This window comes from Amblyomma americanum, chromosome 3, assembly GCF_052857255.1.
Source record: "Amblyomma americanum isolate KBUSLIRL-KWMA chromosome 3, ASM5285725v1, whole genome shotgun sequence".
Taxonomy (NCBI): Eukaryota; Metazoa; Arthropoda; class Arachnida; order Ixodida; family Ixodidae; genus Amblyomma; species Amblyomma americanum.
In genome coordinates this window covers 136,562,807-136,585,694 of record NC_135499.1, presented here as the reverse complement: position 1 = coordinate 136,585,694, position 22,888 = coordinate 136,562,807, and the positions used below count along the sequence as shown (strand labels likewise).

Sequence of the window (22,888 nt, the reverse complement as noted above, 5' to 3'; positions counted from 1 at the left end):
TTTTTATTGTCCCACAATAATTCTTCAGTCCAAGCTACTAAACCAGACTAAAGAGTTACAAACTAAGCTCTCTCGAAAGGAGAGCCCCGAAGGGAGGTAAAGGAAACAAATAGGGACGTCGGAGGGGGAAAAAAAAGGTAATGTGCATGCAACTGGCAAAGAAAAAAAATGCCGTGGAAAGGAAAAGTGCATATATTCGTTGCCCCGCCGCGCTGGCTCAGTGGTTAGGGCGCTCGACTACTGATCCGGAGTTCCCGGGCTGGAACCCGACCGCGGCTGCTGCGTTTTTATGGAGGCAAAACGCTAAGGCGCCCGTGTGCTGTGCGATGTCAGTGCACGTTAAAGATCCCCAGGTGGTCGAAATTATTCCGTAGCCCTCCACTACGGGACCTCTTTCTTCCTTTCTTCTTTCACTCCCTTCTTTATCCCTTCCCTTGCGGCGCGGTTCAGGTGTCCAACGATATATGAGACAGATACTGCGCCATTTCCTTTCCCCAAAAACCAATTATAATTATATATTCGTTGGGCGAATCGGCGCAGTACTACTTTTCGTTTCGCGATATCGTGTCGGCTCACGGTATATGTCGTCGCCAGTGCAGCGGTTTGATCCATTCCCTCACGATCGAATTGTTCCTGTATTCGCGTAGTACGGGCCGCGTCTTCGGTCGCGTGCGCAACAGGAGGGACAGCGGTCGCTGGTGGTGCGTGCCGCTGCACGCATACTTCCCAAGGCGGCGGCTGGTCGCACAAAACTGCACCCGCCTCTCCCGCCACCACCTCGGCCGGCGGCTCAGCTGTACAAAAGACGGCGGATCACGCGAGGTGCTCGTCCACCGACTCTGGCCCGTGCGTGACGCCGCGGTGCTGTGCTGTGGGCGGCACAGCAGAGATTCCTTGGGAAAGACCCCCGCGGTTGTGTCTGCCGCGCGTGGCCTTGGCTTCCGACGCGCGGTTAGCTCGCCCATCGACCCGTGTACGGGGGCGCCTACGCGCGCACGGCACGCTGGCCGCCTGTGCGCGCCCAGCACGTGTACAGCGTCGCCGTGAGAGCGTTAAAGCAAACGCCCCCCCCCCCCCCCCCTCCTTCCCGTCTCCCGTTTCAATCTGCTTTTCCGCACCAATTGACTTTTATTATTATTATGTTCTTGATGAGCGACGTAGTGGGCATTCTCTTACAAAAGTTTCTGTAGAGTTCAGTCTATACACTGTTCCTTAGAATGACACCAATAAAGTATGTAGACAGTCTAAAGACAATCTACACACACACACGTGTGTGTGTGTGTGTGTGTGTGTGTGTGTGTGTGTGTGTGTGTGTGTGTGTGTGTGTGTGTGTGTGTGTGTGTGTGTGTGTGTGCGTGCGTGCGTGCGTGTGTGTGTGTGTGTGTGTGTGTGTGTGTGTGTGTGTGTGTGTGTGTGTGTGTGTGTGTGTGTGTGTGTGTGTGTGTGTGTGTGTGCGTGCGCGCGCGCGCGTGTGTGTGTGTGTGTGTGTGTGTGCGCGTGTGTGTTGCCATACACCTTTAGTAAACTTTTGCCTATAGACAGTTTATAGACAACCTATACATTTATGGTTGTACATCTTTAGTAGACTTTTGTCGATACACTTTGAATCGACAAAGGAAATATCTGTAGGTGTAGTAGAGTCTACAAAGGGTCTATAGAAAGCCTCTGGAACGTTTTTAAAGGGATTCAATTTATAGTTTTATGGCCATACACATTTAGTAAACTTTTGTCTATAGACTATAAATAGACAAAATGAAATATCTATAGGAAGGCAATAGAGTCTAAAATGAGTCTATAGAAAGTCTATAGACAATTATATATAAGGGACTCGTAAATGACGGCGAAACACGACGATATAGCTTTGTGAATTGGAGCGCGAATGTAGTTAGAAACGGGAGTGGAGCCATTTAACTTTTCATCACCGGGGTGTATCGTTCGTTGTCGGAGACGGATCTTGTCGAACAATAGAAGCTTGCAGTTTTTATTTTTCCCTCTTGCGTGCTATCTTCACTGTATGCAAATGCGTTGAGAAACACGTCCTCTCTGCACTGCGCTGCGAACTCCCCTCAGCTTACGCCTTGTTTCATCGGCCGTACGGATTGCGCAGTAGGTTCCTTCGCCGTTATCGTAATAAGTATCATCACTCGAGCCTACTGCGAGACAGTGACGTCTTCCAGTGACCTCCCATTCCTGCTTTGCGCAAACCGCGACCAGCATTCGTCCTGATTAAGAATAACGGTTCGACGGCGAGGCTATGCAAAACCAGACGACTTCGGTGCACTGGAAGGAGTAATAAGACAGATTCGTGTCTGCTGCAACGGCTCAGCGCTTTGACGGTAAGAAAGGAACAATAGTTCAGCTGTATATGTGTGTGCGAATTCAGCATAGTTAAGCATATTATTACAACTTTGAACCGTCTATTGTTTCGAGGTTCGGTCGCTCTTTCACGCAGCTGAACTGTTTCACGCGTTCAATTATTGTTGCGAACTCTTTGCAAAAAAGGTCTCATTTTGCCAGCGAACCCCACTGAAATTTTCCTAAGGCGAGTCCCATAGTTCCATATACTTCCACATGCATTATGTGGAGTCAGTATAGAGTGTTGGAATCGGTGCGGACTTTATGGAAAGCGCGTATGGAAACTTACGGACTCCATATGACGTCATGCGCATCATGCGGAAGCCATACAAAAAAGTTTATTATCGACGTCGTACAGACAATGTACGGATGTCTATATATATTTCCACATCATATGGACTCCATATTCCCACAATTCCGTACGAGCGACTCGTATGGAACGTTTCAGTAGGGAAATTTAAGCGCATTATATGCGCGGGCCTGGAATATCCGGGAGACTATTAGATCGCAAGGACTTTTTGGCGTATACCGTTTACTGCCACCGTAGAGCGTTCGCTGTACTGCGCGCATGCGCAGTCAGCTAAAGATGTGCTAACAGTGCCCGACAACGTGGTAACCATGTTCTCCACAAGCTTTGCATGCGCTACAAAACACGCGCCCGAGCCAGCGCCCCACATTAGCGGTACACAATAACGCTAAGTAAAGACGTTCTACTGGAACGCTTTCGCACAGCATTACCGTATATACAGGGCGTTTCGAACCCGACCGCGGCGGCTGCGTTTTTACGGAGGAAAAACGCTAAGGCGCCCGTGTGCTGTGCGATGTCAGTGTTAAAGATCCCCAGGTGGTAGAAATTATTTCTGAGCCCTCCACTACGGCACCTCTTTCTTCCTTTCTTCTTTCACTCCCTCATTTATCCCTTCCCTTACGGTGCGGTTCAGGTGTCCAACGATATATGAGACAGATACTGCGCCATTTCCTTTCACCAAAAAAACAAAAACAATTATTATAAGGGTGTTTCACCTTAGACTTCACACAATTTCTAAAAATAGGCATTTCGAGTTAGAAGCGCACTTTTTTTTTTTTGGCCTAGCATTGTCAGAGGTATAGTACATCAGAATACAGCTGAGACCCGTTTCACATGCTGCGAATTTCACCGCCCGACGCTGCGAATTCGTTCGGTCTGCCAATGAATTCCAACCGGACGGAAATCGCTCGTAAGCCCTCTGCGGCTAAACTGGAGGCCCACTCCAGCCGCAGGCCGAACAAATTCGCAGTGTCGGGCGGTGAAATTCGCAGCTGGTGAAAAGGGCCTAAGACGTGCTAAGTAGCAGGCTGGCTAACTAATATTGAATAGTTAACTTTTTAACTATTGCTGTTAGGCTCCTTAAATATTGAGAGACGTGTAGCCCACCGTAATTTTATCCAAGAAAGGAGGCAGTTACCGGACTGCGCATTCCTCCTCTTCCCACCACTCTCCCCCTCACCAACCCCCCCCCCCCCCCCCCCCAAGAATCGCACACTCCATACCAGTTTTAGAATTTCTCAAATGCAGTCACCCTCGGCGCTGTGGTCGAACAAATTTTGGCGCCCTGGCGCCAAAATGCATGTGCTTTAGAGAAGCTTGCAGGCAAAGCAACCTCTCCAGTGCACGTAAGTTGTCGAAATGACCAAAATTTGTTGAGCCACAGTGTCGAGGGTGGCAGCATTTTCGAAATGCTAAACACTGATATGCGTAATAATTACAGTGGTCTACACGCCTCTAATAATTAAGGAGGCTAACAGTAATAAAGTTAACTACTCAGTATTAGTTATCCAGCCTGCTAGTTAGCACGTCTTAGCTGTATTCTGACGTCTGACACTGCTGACAATGCTATGCCTTCTAACTCAAAAAGCCGGTTTTTAAGAACTGTGTAAAGCAACACCCTGTATACAGCTACCGTTACCGGACGCTAAATGCGTGCGTGTGGCATGCACACGCGCAGTTCCTTGCACGATCGGAATAGTGGCGATGAGGTAGAAATTATAAAGGATGGTCCACTGTCTGCACACGCGCGCAGTGCCTGTGCGTGGCTGGTGCCTGACAGTAGTGCCAACGGTAGCGGTATGCATAACGCTAAAACAGCCTAACGATAGTTGTGAAGGCACGCGGCCAGCAAGTGCTTGTGTACGCCGATGATTTTCTCGCTTCAATTCACTTTAATTTGTGTCACGGGGGCTCCGTGAAATTCTTGTATACCGAAACACAGTCGCTCTGGCAATGGTACATACATAACGTATATCAAACACACTTATAAAAAGCAATGGCGTGTATATAATGCGGAGAAGACTTCGACTCAGCAATAATTTCCCCTGACTGCCTGCTCCTACATAATAATAATAATAATAATAATAATAATAATAATAATAATAATAATAATAATAATAATAATAATAATAATAATAATGTGAGGCAGAAGAACGCACCAGCAAATTCACCTTTTTACTTCAGGTAGGCCGAAGCAGCAGCTACCGACTAGTCACAGCTTAGCAACACTTCGTCTTCTTCGCACGACCCGATGACCGATGATGATTACGCTGAGATGAAGATGAAGGTCACTCACAGTGCTTACAACATTCCCCCTCCCGAACGAAAGCGACCATCCTGGTCGCAAATTAAATCTTAAGGTCGGCGGTTAAAGGGTTTCAAGCGCGACACGTGCACAATCTCGGTGCCGCGACACCGACGATCGCGAACAGGCGATGCAGGTGTGATGAGATAGTTTACAGGGGAAGTTTGTTCCAGAACCGTGTACGGGCCAATAAAACGGCTCAGAAACTTTTCACACAGGCCGGGGATGCGAGTAGGTGTCCAGAGTAGCACTTCGTCTCCAGGGCGGAAAGACACTGAGCGATGAGTCGCATCATACGTGCTTTTCCTGGAAGCTTGAGTGGCTTCAGTTTGAAGGCGGGCACGATCACGGCAGTGGGCGATACGAGACACGAACTGTTCGTGGGAAGGCGCGGCAGAAGGAGTAGAAGCTGTGAAGAAAGATGCTTCGAGGGAGAAGGTAGGATGGCGGGCATAAACAAGAAAAAACGGAGAGTAGGTGGTGGTTCGTTGAACGGCAGTGTTGTAGGCGAAGGTTACAAAGGGGAGTAAAGAGTCCCAGTTGTTGTGCTGAGGGTGAATGTAGGTGGATAGCATATCAGAAAGGGTGCGATGAAAGCGTTCTGTGAGGCCATTGGTCTGAGGGTGGTAAGGAGATGTAGTTTTATGCACCGTGCCTGAAGCATGAAGCACTGCGGCGAGGACGGTGGAGAGGAACGACTTGCCACGATCGCTAAGGAGGAGGCGAGGGGCGCCGTGGCGAAGAAGTATGGTGTGGAGGAAGAAGTTGGCGATTTCGGAAGCGGAGCCGGAAGGAAGTGCTGCGGTTTCAGCGTATCGGGTGAGGTGGTCAACGGCAGTAACGACCCAGCGGTTGCCAGCTGGAGTCAAGGGCAGGGGTCCATACAAGTCGATTCCGACGACTTCGAAAGGTGTGGAAGGACATGGGAGAGGTTGCAAGAGACCGGCAGGAGGCGACGTAGACCGCTTGCGTCGTTGACAAGGGATGCAAGACGCTACGTATTTTAATACTGAGGTTGAAAGGCCAGGCCAGAAGAAACGACGTTTGATGCGGTCATAGGTTTTGTGGTACCCAAGGTGACCTGCGGTGGGGTCGTCGTGGAAGGCTTGTAGAACTTGAGGACGCAGGGAAGAAGGAATTACGGGAACCCATGTGTGGCCCAGTGGGCTGTAGTTGTGCCAAAATAATGTGCCATCCTGTAACTTGAAATTTTTGAGCCGACGACGGAGACGGGCATTTGGAGGTCTAAGAACACCGCTGAGACTATCAATCAGCTTTTGACAGTAAGGGTCAGCACTCTGGTGGTGAGCAAGATTGCAGTGTATATCTGGCATGGGAGCAATAGAGGCGGCGCTCAAAGACTGCATAACTGTAGGGTTTATATGGCTTGACTCCGTTGGGACAGGAGAGGAATGCGAGGACATGGGTTGCGACGGCAAAGCAATAGGGCAACGAGAGAGAGCGTCGGCGTCCTTGTGCTTCTTGCCCGATTTGTAAGTGACAGTAAAGTCGTACTCTTGAAGGCGGAGGATCCACCGCCCGAGACGACCGGACAGATTTTTCAAAGTGGATAACCAGCATAGGGCGTGGTGGTCAGTGACGACTGTGAAGTGACGGCCGTACAGGTAAGGACGAAACTTCTGAACAGCCCAGACGACGGCGAGACATTCTTGTTCGGTAATAGTGTAGTTTTGTTCCGCAGAAGTCAGAGTTCGGCTCGCATAGGCAACAACATTTTCTGTAGAGGTGTTTTGGCGTTGCAGAAGGACAGCGCCAATGCCATGGCTACTGGCGTCGGTGTGCAAAATTGTCGGTGCTTTATCATCAAAATGGCAGAGGACGGGACCCGAAGTCAGAGCACGCTTCAGAGTTTCAAATGCTTCTTCGCAAGCAGGAGACCAGATGAAAGGCGTGTCGTTGTGAAGAAGCGCATGTAAAGGTGAGGCAATAGAGGCGAAATTGCGGATGAATCTGCGGAAGTATGATGCCAAGCCGAGGAAACTGCGGAGATCTTTGACCCGAGTTGGACGGGGAAAGTGCAGCGCAGCAGCGATTTTTTCAGGGTCAGGCTTAATTCCTTCGCTGCTTACGAGATGGCCAAGAACTTTAATGGATTTTGATGCAAAACGGCATTTCTTCGTGTTTAGCTGTAGGCCAGCGCTGGAAAGTGCTGTCAAAACTTCATCGAGACGAGTAAGGTGATCAGGAAATGACGAAGAAAAAATGACGATGTCATCTAAGTAACAGAGACATGTTTTCCATTTGAGGCCGCGGAGAACTGTGTCAATCATACGCTCGAATGTAGCAGGAGCGTTGCAGAGTCCAAAAGGCATTACATTGAATTCGTATAAACCGTCCGGTGTTGCAAAGGCGGTCTTCTCTTTATCATCTTCATTCATGGGGATCTGCCAGTAGCCTGATCTTAAGTCAAGGCTGGAGAAAAATTGGGCACCTTGCAAACAATCGAGGGCGTCGTCAATTCGAGGGAGGGGATACACATCCTTACGAGTTATTCTGTTTAGAGCACGGTAATCTACACAAAAACGAACCGAACCGTCTTTTTTTTGCACTAGCACAACAGGCGATGACCAGGAACTAGACGATGGGCGTATGATGTTGCGTGCAAGCATGTCAGCAACATTTTCCTGAATAACTTTGCGCTCGGTTGGAGAAACACGATAAGGCCGGCGTCTAACTATGCTTGATCCGTCGGTGAGTATGCGATGCGTTGCTGCAGCGGTTTGACCCAGTGTGCCGGAATTGACGTCGAACGAGTCTGCGTGCTTGTTCAATACAGCGAGCAATGCGTCTGTCTGGTCTGTTGTCAGGTCGGTGCTGATCGTGTGGCGAAGTGCTGCACTGAGCGAGGCAGGGGATGAATCAGAGCGATCGGAGGTGGAAATGGGAAGAAGTGTGACAGGCTGGGCGGAAGCAATTGATGCAACAGTAGAGTCGCGTCGCAGAAGAATGGGCTCTGATGTGGTGTTGAATGCGGCGAGAAGAGAAGAACCGCTGGAGAAGCGAAGAAGGGACACGATGATGATAATACCTCTTGACAGGAGACGAGGGCTGGGTGTAATCAGGACGTCGCCATCGGTGACGGCGTCAGAAGTCACAGATAGAATATCTTCGTTGCCCGGATAGAGGACGTGATCGGCAAGCATAACTACACGGGAAGAAAGTGGTTCTCTATCGGCAAGAATGTTGCATTCAGTGACTTCAATAGTGGGAGGGGAACACGTAATGACTGCTGAGGCGTTTTGGAGGAAATCCCAGCCGAAGATGAGTTGATGGACACAGGAGGATAGGACAGCAAACTCAATGAAGTGCAAGATGCCATCAATGGTGACTCGGGCTGTACACGCTCCACAAGGGTTAATATTCTGTCCATTTGCAGCACGTAAAGGAGGACCGGTATAAGGTGTGCGCACTTTTCGCAGTTTTAAACACAAGTCAAGTTTCATAATAGAAATAGCGGCGCCGGTATCAATTAAAGCTTCCAGTTCATGTCCCTCAAGGAATACAGTCAACATGTTTGATGGGAGCAGAGGAGGAATTGGAGCGACGACAGGCGGTGCAGTTTTACCTCCGGAAACTGCACAGGTTAGTTTTCCGTTTGGCGGGCAGAAGCTGAAGATGGAGGGCGAAGGGGCGACGAAGTCCGGCGAAAGGGTGACGGGGAGCGACGACGCGATGGCCGTGCTGTCCTAGACCGGTCAGGAGAAGTCGACGGGGAGGAAGAGGGACGGAGGTCATTATCGGTGTAGTACTGGTGAGGAGGAAGCTGGTAGGCGTCGTCACGTCGAACGTACCCATAGCTCGCACGCTCATCTCGCAGTCGTCGGCGACAAACGCGTGTTACATGGCCGCGGATTCCGCAGTAGAAACATACTGGACGAGGTGGGAGAGGCCGCCAATTACCATACACCGGTGGTCGCGGGGACAGGGCGGCGAGGCTGGGTGAGACGGGCGCGTGATGGACAGGAGGACAAGGAGGAGGAGCCGCAGTGACTTCAGCATACGTCGGAACGTAGGGAGGGGCTGGTGGTTCTGTAGCCATGGGACGATTGAGTGAAGTAAGCTCCTCCTTGATAATGCCACGCAACCCAGTAGATTGAGCAGGTGGGCGTGAGAAGGCAGGAACCGACGAAATATCATTGTGGAGCTCTTCCCGTATTATAGATCGTATGATGGTGCGCAGATCAGTTTCGGGAATTTGGCTCGGATCCCAGGTGTTGTTGAGGCGGCGCGACTGTAGATAGTCAAGTCGCTGGCAAGTGGCACGAATGTCTGCCACCGTGACGGGATTTTGGGCAGCTAGAGCTGCGTAGGCAAAAGAGCCAATTCCTTTTAAAATATGTCCGACACGTTCAGCCTCGACCATGCCATTGTTAACTCGCCGGCAAAGGGCGAGTACGTCCTCAATGTATGATGTGTATGTCTCTCCTGGAAGCTGCACACGGGTCTCTAGCTTCTTTTGAAAAGAGGTCGGACCAGCACCAACAGTTCCAAATATCTGGCGGATCTGTGTCGTGAATTGAGGCCAGTCAGGAATGGCGTCCTCATGGTTGAGGAACCACGTCTTAGCCACGTCACTCAGGTAGAATGAGACGTTGAGTAGCTTCATAGAAGCGTCCCAACCGTTAAAAGCGCTCACCCGATCGTACTGCTGTAGCCAGTCTTCGACGTCGTCACCGCGGAGACCGGCGAAAACCGGAGGGTCGCGCTGACGTGAGGTAACTGACCAAGTTGGGTGGGTCAAATGGTGCTGAGCAAGTGCACCTTGGGACGTCAGTGGTGCAGAGGTGGCATGGGCAGCCGTGGGATGCCCATCGGTAGCTACAGGCGCCGGAACGGTGAGAGCAGGGGGATGTGACTGCGCCATGGCGGTTGATGTGCCGCCAAGAACACGACCGGAACGGAGCTCCAGGGGGTGCCGCGTTGAGGACGCTGGGATCAGGAGTCACCTCCACCACTTGTGAGGCAGAAGAACGCACCAGCAAATTCACCTTTTTACTTCAGGTAGGCCGAAGCAGCAGCTACCGACTAGTCACAGCTTAGCAACACTTCGTCTTCTTCGCACGACCCGATGACCGATGATGATTACGCTGAGATGAAGATGAAGGTCACTCACAGTGCTTACAATAATAATAATTTGTTTTTTTGGCGAAAGGAAATGGCGCAGTATCTGTCTCATATATCGGCGGACACCTGAACCGCGCCGTAAGGGACGAGATAAAGGAAGGAGTGAAAGAAGAAAGGAAGAAAGAGGTGCCGTAGTGGAGGGCTCCGGAATAATTTCGACCACCTGGGGATCTTTAACGTGCACTGACAGCGCACAGCACACGAGCGCCTGAGCGTTTTGCCTCCATAAAAACGCAGCCGCCGCGGTCGGGTCCGAACCCGGGAACTCCGGATCAGTAGCCGAGCGCCCTAACCACTGAGCCACCGCGGCGGGTGCTCCTACACGCCGGCGTGGAATATTTGAGTTATTTAGATATTTTTTTCTCTTACACATCCTGCCTGGTCGTTCTCGCGGCACGGATTTTAATCGTAGTGACAAAAAGCAGCCATGCCGACGAGAGAGTGGTATGAATGATTCACCGAGCACACGGCTCAGGGGGGCTTAAGAGTTGGGCGGGAAACGCAAACATGCACGGCGTACGTGAAAGGGCGCCGTGTTCGCATCGTCCCCGGTGTTGTATAATGGAGGCGCGCCATAAATCTTGCTGCCTCGCTTCCTGTCCGTTTCGCAGTGGATCCAGGTAGGCTGGCCGGCGAAATTCTGAAAATATTTAAGTTCGCTAACTCGTTTACGAGTACACATCCCGGTTCATGCGCTTGCCCCTCATGGTAGTATGCAAGCGCTTGTTCCCCGTCGTTGCAGCTTCAGAAAAATCTTGCGCGAATATTGCATGATGCATCGCAACGAAGTGGGTGGTGAATCTTGTTCTTTTTTTTCTTGCATTATAAATGATCTGCTACTGAGCCGTGCTTTACTGCTTGCGGGCGGCAGTGCATATATGTGCTACAGCGCATGCTGCAGCAACTCCACAAAGAGCTCGTCGCAGTGTGTGGACAGGTGCGCTGTGAAATTAGGGCGGTACGTGGTTAAACTGTATATATGGGTGTCTTGTTTGTCTCGGAGCTGCAGGATGAAGATCACCTCATGGCTGACGTCACAATCCGCGATTAGAAAAAAGTGGCTTCGCGGAACTTTCGCGGAGAAGCATCAAATAGATCTATCATTTAAAAAAAAGCATGCTGATTAAAGAGACGAAGAAAAACGAAAAAAAAATGCAGGCAGGTGATTGAAGGATACCGCAACAGGTTTGTATGTGTGTGTGTGTATATATATACACCCAAACGCAGCTGAAAGTGCTTCGTTGACATCTAAGAAGCTTTATGTACCCTGACCGTGCGGTGCGAGTCTTCACGTCTGGGATACGCAACACTCACCTCAAAGAGGTATGGCAGATACTGATCGGCACATTAAGAATCCACTACACCTGCAGGTCGGCCTGCTGTGAGTTCTCACTTAACGCCGTCTGTGCTCGCAGTACTCAGTGGCGCGTAAAAAAAAGAAGAAAAAAAAGCGCGGCTGCCGACAAAAACATTGCCCAATCATCGCTTTTGTGTTCCCGTTTCACGTTTCCGACTGCCTGTGCGCGTGCAGTGAATTGAAACGAGCGACCCAGTACACTTCTGTCGGTTGAAAGGAAACAAATTTGGTAATGAATTCATTTGTAGCACGTTCCAGCGCTTCACTTATACCGCTGTTACATTCTGCTCAGAGAGCGGCCAGATAAGAGGCCACGCGGAGGCATTCACGGAGATAACGATCGCGATGTGCGCTTCGATTAAAGGCGCTGCGCTTCTCCGCGGTCACCGCTCTCGCAATCGTCGGCATCTTCGTTGGCGTGTGAACCGGATTGTGCGGGCAGCGCGCGAAAGGCGTGTATGATATCGAGGGAAGAGAACGCCGGATTCTTGGCTTCTTCTAAGCCGGTCTTGTGGCTCTTGGCGTTCGTCTTACTCGATGTAAATAAGTTGGCTGTCTCGCGGTTGTGCCAGTGGCGGCTTTTCACGCTTCGTTTCACTTTCTGGTGACAGTGGGCGATAATACGCTGTCGTGAAGCCGACGACAGGTTAGCCTCGTTTGTGTGTGTATTTCCCTCTGCTTGCGCGAACGTAAAAGGAAGTAGCAAAGATTTAAAAAATAAATAAAAAAATAAACCTCGAGCAACCGAGCACGTTGTTGATCAACCAGCTCGAGCCAGCAGTTTGGATTACCGCGACGGAGACGCCGGTGGGCTGGCTTGTTAGTTAGCAAGCCTCGTGTGAAAGAATGCACTACGCCAGTTCACGGTCGAACGTCCCTGCGACGCCCGAAAGGCGGAGATATCTTCTAGGGAGAGTTCTTATTTGAGTTTTGCCCGAATTTATTTTATGCCATGTGCCGAACTGCGCTGTACTGTCGACAGGTGGTCGCTGTTGTGGTACGCTATCTATAACTACCGCGTCTTTTCTCTGAGTGTATGGTACATTAGACACGGGCCTCTGTGCGGCGAATTTAAGTTGACCTTGGCTTTTTTTCTTTTTCGCCTACAATCGCTGCGTAAAGTTTGAGGGCCTTATTCTCAAAACTTATGCTACATGAGTGCAGTTTCCGATTGGCTTTCCCCTTCCTCGTTGGCTGTCAAAGATTCGAATATCATTTTCTTTGGACTGTCAAGTTTGGCGATTATGGAATTTTTACTTAATGAAGTCGCTTGCGAACGGCCACAGGTGCCCAGACAAAGATGTGTTAGCGTTAAAGTATGACCACAACTGACGCAGCCTTTGCGACGATTCGAAGGACACTTTCGCCATTTCTGTTTCTGGCATGCTTATCTGGATCAATCCGGGTGCGACTGCTTGGAGCACAGTGTCACATGACCTATACAGCATACCTGCAGTTCCAACCCAGTACGACTCGTAGACGATGTGTGCCGTACCGCCCCTATAGCAATGGTCTATAGACAGTCTATAGACTTCCTCTACACTCTATTGGCTTTTTATAGATACTTATTTTTGTCTACACATAGTCTGTAGACAAAAGTCTACTGAAAGTGTATGGCCATAAATCAATAGTTGTCTATAGACTGTGAATAGGATTTGTATTGCCTATGGGCTGTTCTCTATGGTTCGTCTATAGAGAGTCTATAGACTTTATACACAGAAGTCTATGGACAGTCTATAGACTGTTTAAGAAGTTTTTGCAAGGGTGGACCCGGTGTTCCTCATGGTCTGTCGAAGGACAAAGAACGAAAGCTCTTTAGTGAAATTTTTGCTGGGATTTTCAGAGCTGCCAACATGCTACTCTGCGTAGGGCACATAGCTTCGGAGAAAAAAAGGCAAATTTTATGTTGGGGCAGACGAAAAAAGATCAAAAATAAAGGGGAAGCGAGACAGTTCGAGAATAGAGCATAGGAATTGCAAAAGAAAAGGAAACTATGCAAAAAGAAGTAAATTATGGTCACGGACTTAGGCTGTAAATACATTCCAAGAGGTGATAGAAAAAGGCCGTCAGATTTTCCCAAGGGTCAATGCGTGGCAGGTAGAGGAACAAAAAAAAAGTGGCAAGATTTTAACGTAGTTAAACCAGGTAGACGTGCGAAAGCATGTGTTTAGTCAAGTTGGCTCTAGGTATTGCTTTGCTGGGCCGGCGGCACGTCCAGCGGCGATTAGTCCGATAGTAGTATTAGTTGATGAAAACGACGATGTGCAACGCACAGAGCGAGAGTGTGTCGCGATATATCATAGTGCTCTCGTGCAGTGGCCAGCGAAGGGCCCGCCGCCACCGGTTCGAATCCCAATCGCGGCAGTATTTATTTTATATCTTTATGGTTCGGCCAAGATCACCCTCGAGGTTAAGCTTCACACAAACTCTGTGAAGCGGCTAGACCTCGTAAACTAGTGCTTTCGCATTGAAAGTTCAATGCATGGCGCTGCCGCGCACGGCAATGCAAAGAACGCGAGTATACTTTTACCCGCCGCGGTGGCTCAGTGGTTAGGGCGATCGACTACTCATCCGGAGTTCCCGGGTTCGAACCCGACCACGGCGGCTGCGTTTTTATGGAGGCAAAACGCTAAGGCGCCCGTGTGCTGTGCGATGTCGGTGCACGTTAAAGATCCCCAGATGGTCGAAATTATTCCTGAGCCCTCCACTACGGCACCTCATTCTTCCTTTCTTCTTTCACTCCCTCCTTTATCTCTTTCCTTACGGCGCGGTTTAGGTGTCCGCCGATATATGAGGCATACTGCGCCATTTCCTTTCCACACAAAAACCAATTATTATTATTAGTATACCTTTCATCGTCGGTAATATTTTTGCAGGTGCCTCCATTTTATTTAAACTCATCCTACTAAACTCCGAAGAATGACGTGTTGTCTGTCCTGCCGTCTTGGTTATCAGGAGACCTGCGGTCCAGACAGGCCCGACCTCTGCGCTGCCCCTGAGCCATCGGCGGTCGTCACCATCGCGCCGTGCAGCGGCGACGCCAACGCCACCACCGGCTGCGACGCGGAAGCGAAGACGAACGACAGCGCACCGCGCCCCACCGCGAGCGTCCTGGATGTTCAGTCCAACACCGTGCTGGACATCCCGCTGGGCGACGCGCCCGGGGACTTCTGGAACCTGTCGGGCATCTCGGGCCGGCCCGACATCCTGGACCTGCCGGTGCCGCGCAAAGTGGTGGTGCTGGAGGACGCACGCTACGCCTGGAGGGCCTCCAAGTGGTCCAAGGTGAGACTGCCCTCCTCTCCAATAAGCACGGTGCGTCTTTCATTTAATTCAATTTAATTCAATTTACTCACAGCTTACACGAGAAGGGGCGTGGATAACCTCATGCGCAATAACATTGATCTGTCTTCTCCTGTTTCACAATTGTACCAATATTTCTGTCATATTTGAGCATGACCTAAGTTGTAGCTTCATTTGTTTTTTTTTTGTATTATTGTGACTGCTTTCGAGGCTGATTGCTATCGTTATATGATTTTTTTTGTTGGATATTAGCCTCTGTAAAATGTGTAATCATTCCTCCTTTATTTCCTCAGGGTTTATCTCGTAAACGTTTTTTAGTGCAGTTTTTTTTTAGTTGCCCATGTGTAAACGTATTTCCTAGTTTTTGTGCTTTTCTTTTTTCTATTGAATTTCTGTTTGATGGCTTAAGTTTGAGCCAGCAATGTTTTTCTTTATGTATTAGTGCTCTGCCTGCCGCTGCGGCACTCAGATAGGGTGTGAGGCCCGTCAAGTTGCTCTGGGCAACTTTTCCTAAATCCCCCATAAATTGTATATTTATGGAAATAAATTCAATTCAATTCAATTTAAAAATCCGCAGCTCGATGTAGGCCCAGCGCAATCCTGGGCTTGTGTTCTCGAAACCGACTTGGTCTGCGCTGATTGGTCGCAGCCCTTAATGAGAGAGGTGACAGCTGCTTGGCGACAGCTGACCGGTCTTTTCCTGTTACGTCATCTCGGCTGTAACTTCACTTGCCGTTGCATCAATAATTGTCGCTCAAAAATGAACTTTACGAAACTCGTGTCATAAATACTTACGACTGATTTTATCCCTCATGTGCCTCGTGTTATACATTGTGCGGTAACTCTAAATGTTTGTTCTATAAAAGCTCTAAATTTTTCCTCTGCAAAGCTTGCATTGTGCGCTCTGCGCGTTGCTAGTCTTTTCGGCGTTGCTAGGAAGAGTTGCTAGTCTTTTCTGGAAGCAAAGAACAGATTCGACACATCGACCACTTCGTGATTCCGCAAGAAAAGCACAGTATTGCGCATTGTCATGAGAAAACCATCACGCGTGATCAGAAATCTGACATTAAAGTCATGTCAAATGTTTCCACACAAAAAAGGCAGTGTAAAAAGGTAATGTATAAGTCGGTGCTGAGAAAAATATTTCGATCTATTAAGTGATAATTCTGAAGTCAGAAGTTATATACATATATATATATATATATATATATATATATATATATATATATATATATATATATATATATGTGTGTGTGTGTGTGTGTGTGTGTGTGTGTGTGTGTGTGTGTGTGTGTGTGTGTGTGTGTGTGTGTGTGTGTGTGTGTGTGTGTGTGTGTGTGTGTGTGTGTGTGTGTGTGTGCGTGCGTGCATTAAGGCGTTCGATAATAGAATCAGGCGTGTTTAATCACGCCCATTCGGACGTGCCCACTTAATGGACACTTCCAGAGGCCCGATTACACGTTGCATCATTGGTAATCGTACACGGATTCCTTGCTGGTACAAAATAGAAAGAAATTACAAATAAGTTGTACAGCACTAAGTAAACAAATATTTCATCGCATTGAGATAAAAAAAGGTACAATCACATAGCCATCGCTAACTATTGCACAGTGTAGCTATGTTAGCTGGTTCAGAGAAAAGAGTTACTCGCTCAAAACGCATCATTTGTAGTTAAAATGCTTTAAAATAGAACGTTAATCCAGAAGCGCCGCCGCGACTTTTCCTCGGCCGACTGTTTCTAAATACCTCGACAAAGCGAAGAAAATTGGTTTTTTTGGGAAAGGAGATGGCGCAGTATCTGTATCACATATCGGCAGACACCTGAACCGCGCCGTAAGGGAAGGGATAAAGGAGGGAGTGAAAGAAGAAAGGAAGAAAGGGGTGCCGTAGTGGAGGACTCCCGCACACCTGGGGATAACTTTACCCGCCGCGGTGGCTTAGTGGTTAGAGCGCTCGGCTACTGATCCGGAGTTCCCGGGTGCGAACCCGACCGCGGCGGCTGCGTTTCGATGGAGGCGAAACGCTAAGGCGCCCGTGTGCTGTGCGATGTCAGTGCACGGTAAAGATCCCCAGGTGGTCGAAATTATTCCGGAGCCCTCCACTACGGCACCTCTTCCTTCCTTTCTTCTTTCACTTTTTCCTTTATCCCTTCTCTTACGGCGCGGTTCAGGTGTCCAACGATTTATGAGACAGATACTGCGCCATTTCCTTTCCCAAAAAACCAATTATTATTATTATTATTATTATTATTATTATTCACGCCTGCTTCAGCCTCACCAGGCGCCCATTTCCTTTCCCAAGAACCCAATTATTATTATTATCACTGACCCCTGACCTGACCCCCATACTATCCATGCAACAAGCGGTAAATATTTAGAACTGCAAAGAGGCTTCTGCGTTTTTATGGAGGAAAAACGCTAAGGCGCCCGTGTGCTGTGCGATGTCAGTGCACGTTAAAGATCCCCAGGTGGTCGAAATTATGCGGGAGCCCTCCACTACGGCACCTATTTCTCTTTCTTCTTTCACTCCCTCCTTCATCCCTGCCCATACGGCGTGGTTCAGGTGTCCAACGATATATGAGACAGATACTGCGCCATTTCCTTTCCCCAAAAAACCAATTAGTATTATTAAAGAGGCTTGTCATTCCAAGCTCATGCATTCTTTTTTTTTTCTTTCTATTTCTGCAGTGCTCACGCGTGTGCGGCGGCGGCGAGCGCCACCGGCGGGTCAAGTGCGTGGACAAAGTTACGCAGAAGGAGGTGCCCCAGAAGTCCTGCTACCTGCACACGCAGCACTTAAAGCCTCCGGAAAAGTCAACCTGCAACATCGACCCGTGCGTGCCCTGGCAGACATCCGAGTGGTCGAGAGTAAGATGCCGCTTCGCTCTGTGCACGGCCTTCCTGCTAGTCGAGAGAGTGACCGTATCGCGGTGGAGAGTCTTGAGAACGGACCTATGTTTTTTTTTTAGAAAAGTAAATTTTTAGATTGATCATTTCGCGCTTCGGAAAGACATATGCCACTGTGGTGTTGGAAAGAAGGAAAGCCACTAAAGGACGTGCGACTTTCTTCAGCCAGAGCAGGCCCGCACTAACGCGTTTCTGCGCATGCACAGAACTGATGCACAGAACTGCCATTGCTAACTGCATCAATTGCTAAGCTTTGCAGTGGGAACACACATTTGTTGCCGAGAGTAAGGGTTCCGAATATTTAGTGATCGAAATCTACTCCTTAACATGGCCAGCATACCCTGGCCCGTAAAGAGAGGGCAGCTTACTCCTATTTTATTCCCATATCGGCTTATTGACGTTTTGAGTGTGCGACACATACTCACACAAATGAAGGTTTCGGCAGTTTGTGACGCCCCGTTATGCCATGTTGCAGTGCTCAGCCAAGTGCGGACCAGGCAGCCGGCAACGCGAAGTGACCTGCCCTCTGCGAGACCGGTGCGACCCCGCGCGGAAACCCTCCAACTCGAGTGCCTGCAACCGTGGCCCCTGCCACGAGTCCACACCCGGTTCGTCGAGGCTGGCTCCGTAGCGGCGTCGGGACTTTGAACACGTGCCCCTTTCCTTATCCTCCTACCCTTGCACCAGTCCTGTGGTGCCCACGGATCGCTGTCTTGTTACCCCCGTGATCGTGTTTGTTTTTTAAATGATTCATCATTCGTGCAATGCCGTCCGCGGGCGTCACCCTCTCTCTGTCCGTCGTGGTTTCACGCGCGAGCGTGCAAACGTTTCCGTTACGCTACGGTGTTGTGTTGTCTCTCTACGGACATTCTTCAACTTTCGGAAACGGCACGCCGATTTCCCCCTTGTGTTTCGTTTATTTCATTAATATTATTACTTTTTTTTTTACTGCGGCCCACAGCGCCTATCACGCTCGTGCAAAACACTATTCGAAGCGAAGCAAAAGGTCGTGGACCCACAAACATCTTATGTGCGCTGACTGATTCTTCTATCTACCCCTGATTTTTTTTTGTTGCACCTTATAAGGGTCACAAACGCACATTGTGGCACTTACTGACACCTCACATCCTCCTTACCCCTTTTCCTTTCATCGCCGCATTCACGTTTCATTCTTTTTTTTTGCGCTATCGGCCATAACGATCAAAGATATACCGATACCAAATAGTATTGTGCGTGGAAGCATCGGGAAAAATTTAACATCCCCGAGTACATGTCCTCCAATGGTGCGCCACCTCCTTGTGTACTGGTGGACAACGTGGATGGTACGGCCAAGTGTATACCACGGCATGCCTTGTACCTGTGTCTCCCTTTTTTGAGCGTTCAATGTTTGTTGCTGCATTTGCAGCCCTCCTTTTTGTTTTTTTAATTTTACAGTGAACGACTTGAGAAAAGTCGCGCAAGTACGACACATGTTCGAGCACTACTAGTGCGCTTACCTCCCTTTGTATATTTATAAGAAAAAAATGCAACGTTTCCCAAATTATTGGGCACTGTCTTAATTGCCACACGTTCGCCGCTGTGATGCGACCGCGCCAGAACCCCTCAACCCCCAGGCGTGCATTGTTGATGTAGCTGGCGGACGACTCTTTCCGGCACCGCAAACGGCGCGCGGCTTGCAACAGCGAGATTCCGCACGCATTTCGTCGGACCTTCACAAGGAAAGGTGGGTATTAAGTATACGGAGAACCGCGCGCATTCTGACTCGTACCGAGCGCGGCCTTGACCATAATCAACAAATAAGACGGCAGGAAGAGAACAGTAGTTCAGTTGGAACCGGTTTCGGAGCTTTATTTTTATCTTGCACGTTTTATTATTCCTTTCCTTCTTTTCTTTCCCGCCCCTTGGACGCTTGCCAAAAATACTGCGCGCGCGCACAAATGACCCCACATAGCCCGATAGCATCCGACTCGGCACTGGAAACCAGCTACTAAACGCGCGCCCACAGCGTACGGGCTAACAGGGTTGCTACACACACACCGAGCACGATCGAGTCGGTGACGCTCTTGTGCTCCTGACTACGATTCTAGCGAAAGCTGAAACCCACCAGCTGTGCTTGCGCGAAGCTCCTAATTTCTTTTTTTTTTTCCCTGGATCTCAACTGCTCGACTACTTTTGAAGCGCACCACGTTGCTACCGTTAATGCGTCGCGCTCTGATGTTGTGGGTCCACTAGCAGCATTACCTTTGGTCACAAGTTCTGTTTAAAGCAACACAACCGCAGTTACCAAACAGCTTCCTCACTGCGAGCGTGTCTCGTGCTTGCTCCAGGCGGATAGACTTGTTTCATACAGCCGCACAGCTGTGCGCGCTCGCCGTGTGCGAGAGCCAGAGACAGCTGATGACACAAGTGAGACAGTCGCCAGTTTTTTGCGCACAAACCAGTATGCTCCCCGCCAGGAGCGCTGTTATCGCTAACGATGCAGAAAGTGGTTCCAAACAGAGTAACCTTTTGTGCTTGCTTACGTTTGCTCATACTGCTATTATTTAGCTTCTACAGGCCGGTAGACTCTGTGCACGAGCTTTACAGTTAATGAACTGTGGAAAACTGATGAATGTTTTGGCAGTACGCCTGAAATACGCGCCGCACGCATTCCAACAAGACCGTCAGCAGAACCACAGCTGCGCGAGCGGATCATTAGCCGCGAAAATAACAGGAGAGCCCTTTTCGATTAAGGGGGCCCTCGGGTTGTATATCAAGTGGGACGTAGCGCACCGCAGCTAACACTCGTCCCTATTGGCTCGAACTCGTCAACATGCAAGTCAAAATCGAAACAGATCAGTGAGAGCCTGCTCAGCAGTCGTGCAAGAAAAATAAAGCAATTCGGGCGGTCGCCAATATCCGAAGCATGCTACTGCGAACAACGAGATAATTTTTTTTTCTTGAGAACTAAATCTGGAGCGCAGTGTACAGAACATGTAGGCAAAGGCGAAAGAGACGCAGTATCGCATGATTATGAAACAAAGCCACCTTATTGCGCCTATATATCGTTGATATCTTGAGCAACAAAACATGGCCATGACGCTTACTAACCTCTATGTCAGGAATTGCTGCAAACCTTCCGAGGATTTCCTAATAGGATTTTATGCATTGCAACTGTAAAGGGAACAGCTTCTATCTTTCCATTATATATAGGGCACCGTGTACGGACGGCTCGGTGGGAGAGATAAACATTTATGTGTTGCCCCTGGCGGATCCTTGGTAATATTTTATACAAATGGACTGAGCAGGCGCGCGTGCAAAGGACCACCCTCCTCCATAATAGGATTGGTTGCAACCGTTCGTAACTTATTCACGATGATACCTGTATATACAGCGCACGCTGTCGTTAGTAAATTCCGCATGATGTTCCGGAATGGTAGGATGACGATGGCTACATTAATCGTCTAATCGGTACTCGCTTCAATGGCGACAATAAAACAAACAAACGTGACAAATTAAAGGGAAAGTCTCGATGATCGCACCCACAGTTGCATAGTGCAGTAACTATTGTTTCTTTTCTTATGCTGTTATTTAAGTTGCTGTCATAACACGTAATAGCCGCTTGCACGATTTAATTGTAATACCGGGCCTTTGATCCAGCCAACGAGATCATCCTTTTTCCTCAGTAGGAAGACGTGTCTGCTTAGGTTTTTATACTGTATTCTTTGTCTTTTTCTTCGTGTAACCGTTCCTATAACCCGCCGCGGTGGCTCAGTAGTTAAGGCGCTTGTCTACAGAGACTGAGTACCCGGGTTAGATCCCGACCGCGGCAGCCGCGTTCCGATGGAGGCGAAACGCAAAAGGTGCCCGCGTGCTGTGCGATGTCAGTGCACGTTAAGGATCACCAGGTGGTCGAAATTTCCGGAGCCCGTCACTACGGCACCTCTTTCTTCCTTTATTCTTTCGCTCCCTCCTTTATGCCTTCCTTAAGGCGCGGTTCTGGTGTCCACCAAGATATGAGAGACAGTTACCACGTCAATTCCTTTCCTCAAAAAAAAAGAAAGAAAAAAAACCGTTCCTATAGGCCTGCGCAAAAAGTTATTTCTCTCTCTCTCTCTCTATCCCTGAAAAACCAACTATATAAGCGCTAAGCTCAGTGGTTAGGGCGCTCGACTACTGATCCGGAGTTCCCGGGTTTGAACCCGACCGCGGCGGCTGCGTTTTTATGGAGGAAAAACGCTAAGGCGCCCGTGTGCTGTGCGATGTTGAAGATCCCCAGGTGGTCGAAATTATTCCGGAGCCCTCCACTACAGCACCTCCTTCGTCCTTTCTTCTTTCACTCCCTTCCTTACCCCTTCCGTTACGGCGCGGTTCAGGGGTCCAACGATATATGAGACAGATACTGCGCCATTTCCTTTCCCTAAAAACCAATTATTATTATAATATAAGCGCTAACGGGGTATTAAGAGGATCGCATGTAAGAACTTCTCAGCTTTGTTCATTTAAGTTTCTCATCTCTGTAGATAAACTGCAGAATACGTCCAAGTTCTTCCATGCATAAGAGGAAGGCACATGTGTTCTGCCATTGCACTGAGTCGATCTGCAGGCGAACTAGCCGCTCGCGTAAGCTTCTACTGAGATTTTCTCCTGAATCCGCAGTCCACGCTGGAACCAGAACAGGTGAGTGCACGGCTTTTCTTCACTAAGATATCACTTGGCTTTACGTATTTTGTGGAAAGTACAGTGCAGCGATTTTTCTTTAACCGTTGACGGAAGTTTTGAGTAGGGCAAGGTTGTTATAGAGTGAACTGCACTAAGGGCAACCATGAACTTGAAGGCACTAAAGAAGCCGGAATTGTTGAGCTTGGCCCAAGAGTTGGGCCTCCAAATTGATAAATCAATGTCATGACGTCACCGTTATTCCATTTCACGGAGACACCTGCCAGCCAGAACAGGGATGAAGGAGGAGGAGGAAAAACTTTATTAAAGGAAAGGGAGTTGGGCGAGCTTATGGGCGGGGCCCTCATTCCAGGGCTCCACTGGCTTGAGCTGCCCTGAGTACCTGTTGTATGAGGGCCCGTTGGTCCTCCAGGTTATCGCTGGTCAGCAGCGCCTCCCACCAATCAAAAGACATGTTTTCCGTCTGTAGAGTGTTTGGTTTGGCCCCACATCCCCACGAAATGTGAAAGAGTGTAGGGCGGGCCTGGCACCAGGGACAGGTGTCGGAGTAT

General features: G+C 49.1%; 1 protein-coding gene across 1 annotated transcript in view; it reads left to right on the top strand.

Annotated features, from left to right (window-relative positions):
- The window catches only part of LOC144124957 (A disintegrin and metalloproteinase with thrombospondin motifs 7-like), a 130,372-nt gene extending 108,665 nt beyond the window's left edge, over positions 1-21,707 (top strand). Inside the window, exons 18-20 of the mRNA XM_077657948.1 lie at positions 14,425-14,754; positions 17,460-17,639; positions 18,154-21,707. Coding sequence (XP_077514074.1) covers positions 14,425-14,754; positions 17,460-17,639; positions 18,154-18,309 — 666 coding nt within the window. The 3' untranslated portion in view covers positions 18,310-21,707. The remainder of the gene's footprint in view (positions 1-14,424; positions 14,755-17,459; positions 17,640-18,153) is intronic.
- The last annotated feature ends 1,181 nt before the right edge of the window (positions 21,708-22,888 follow it).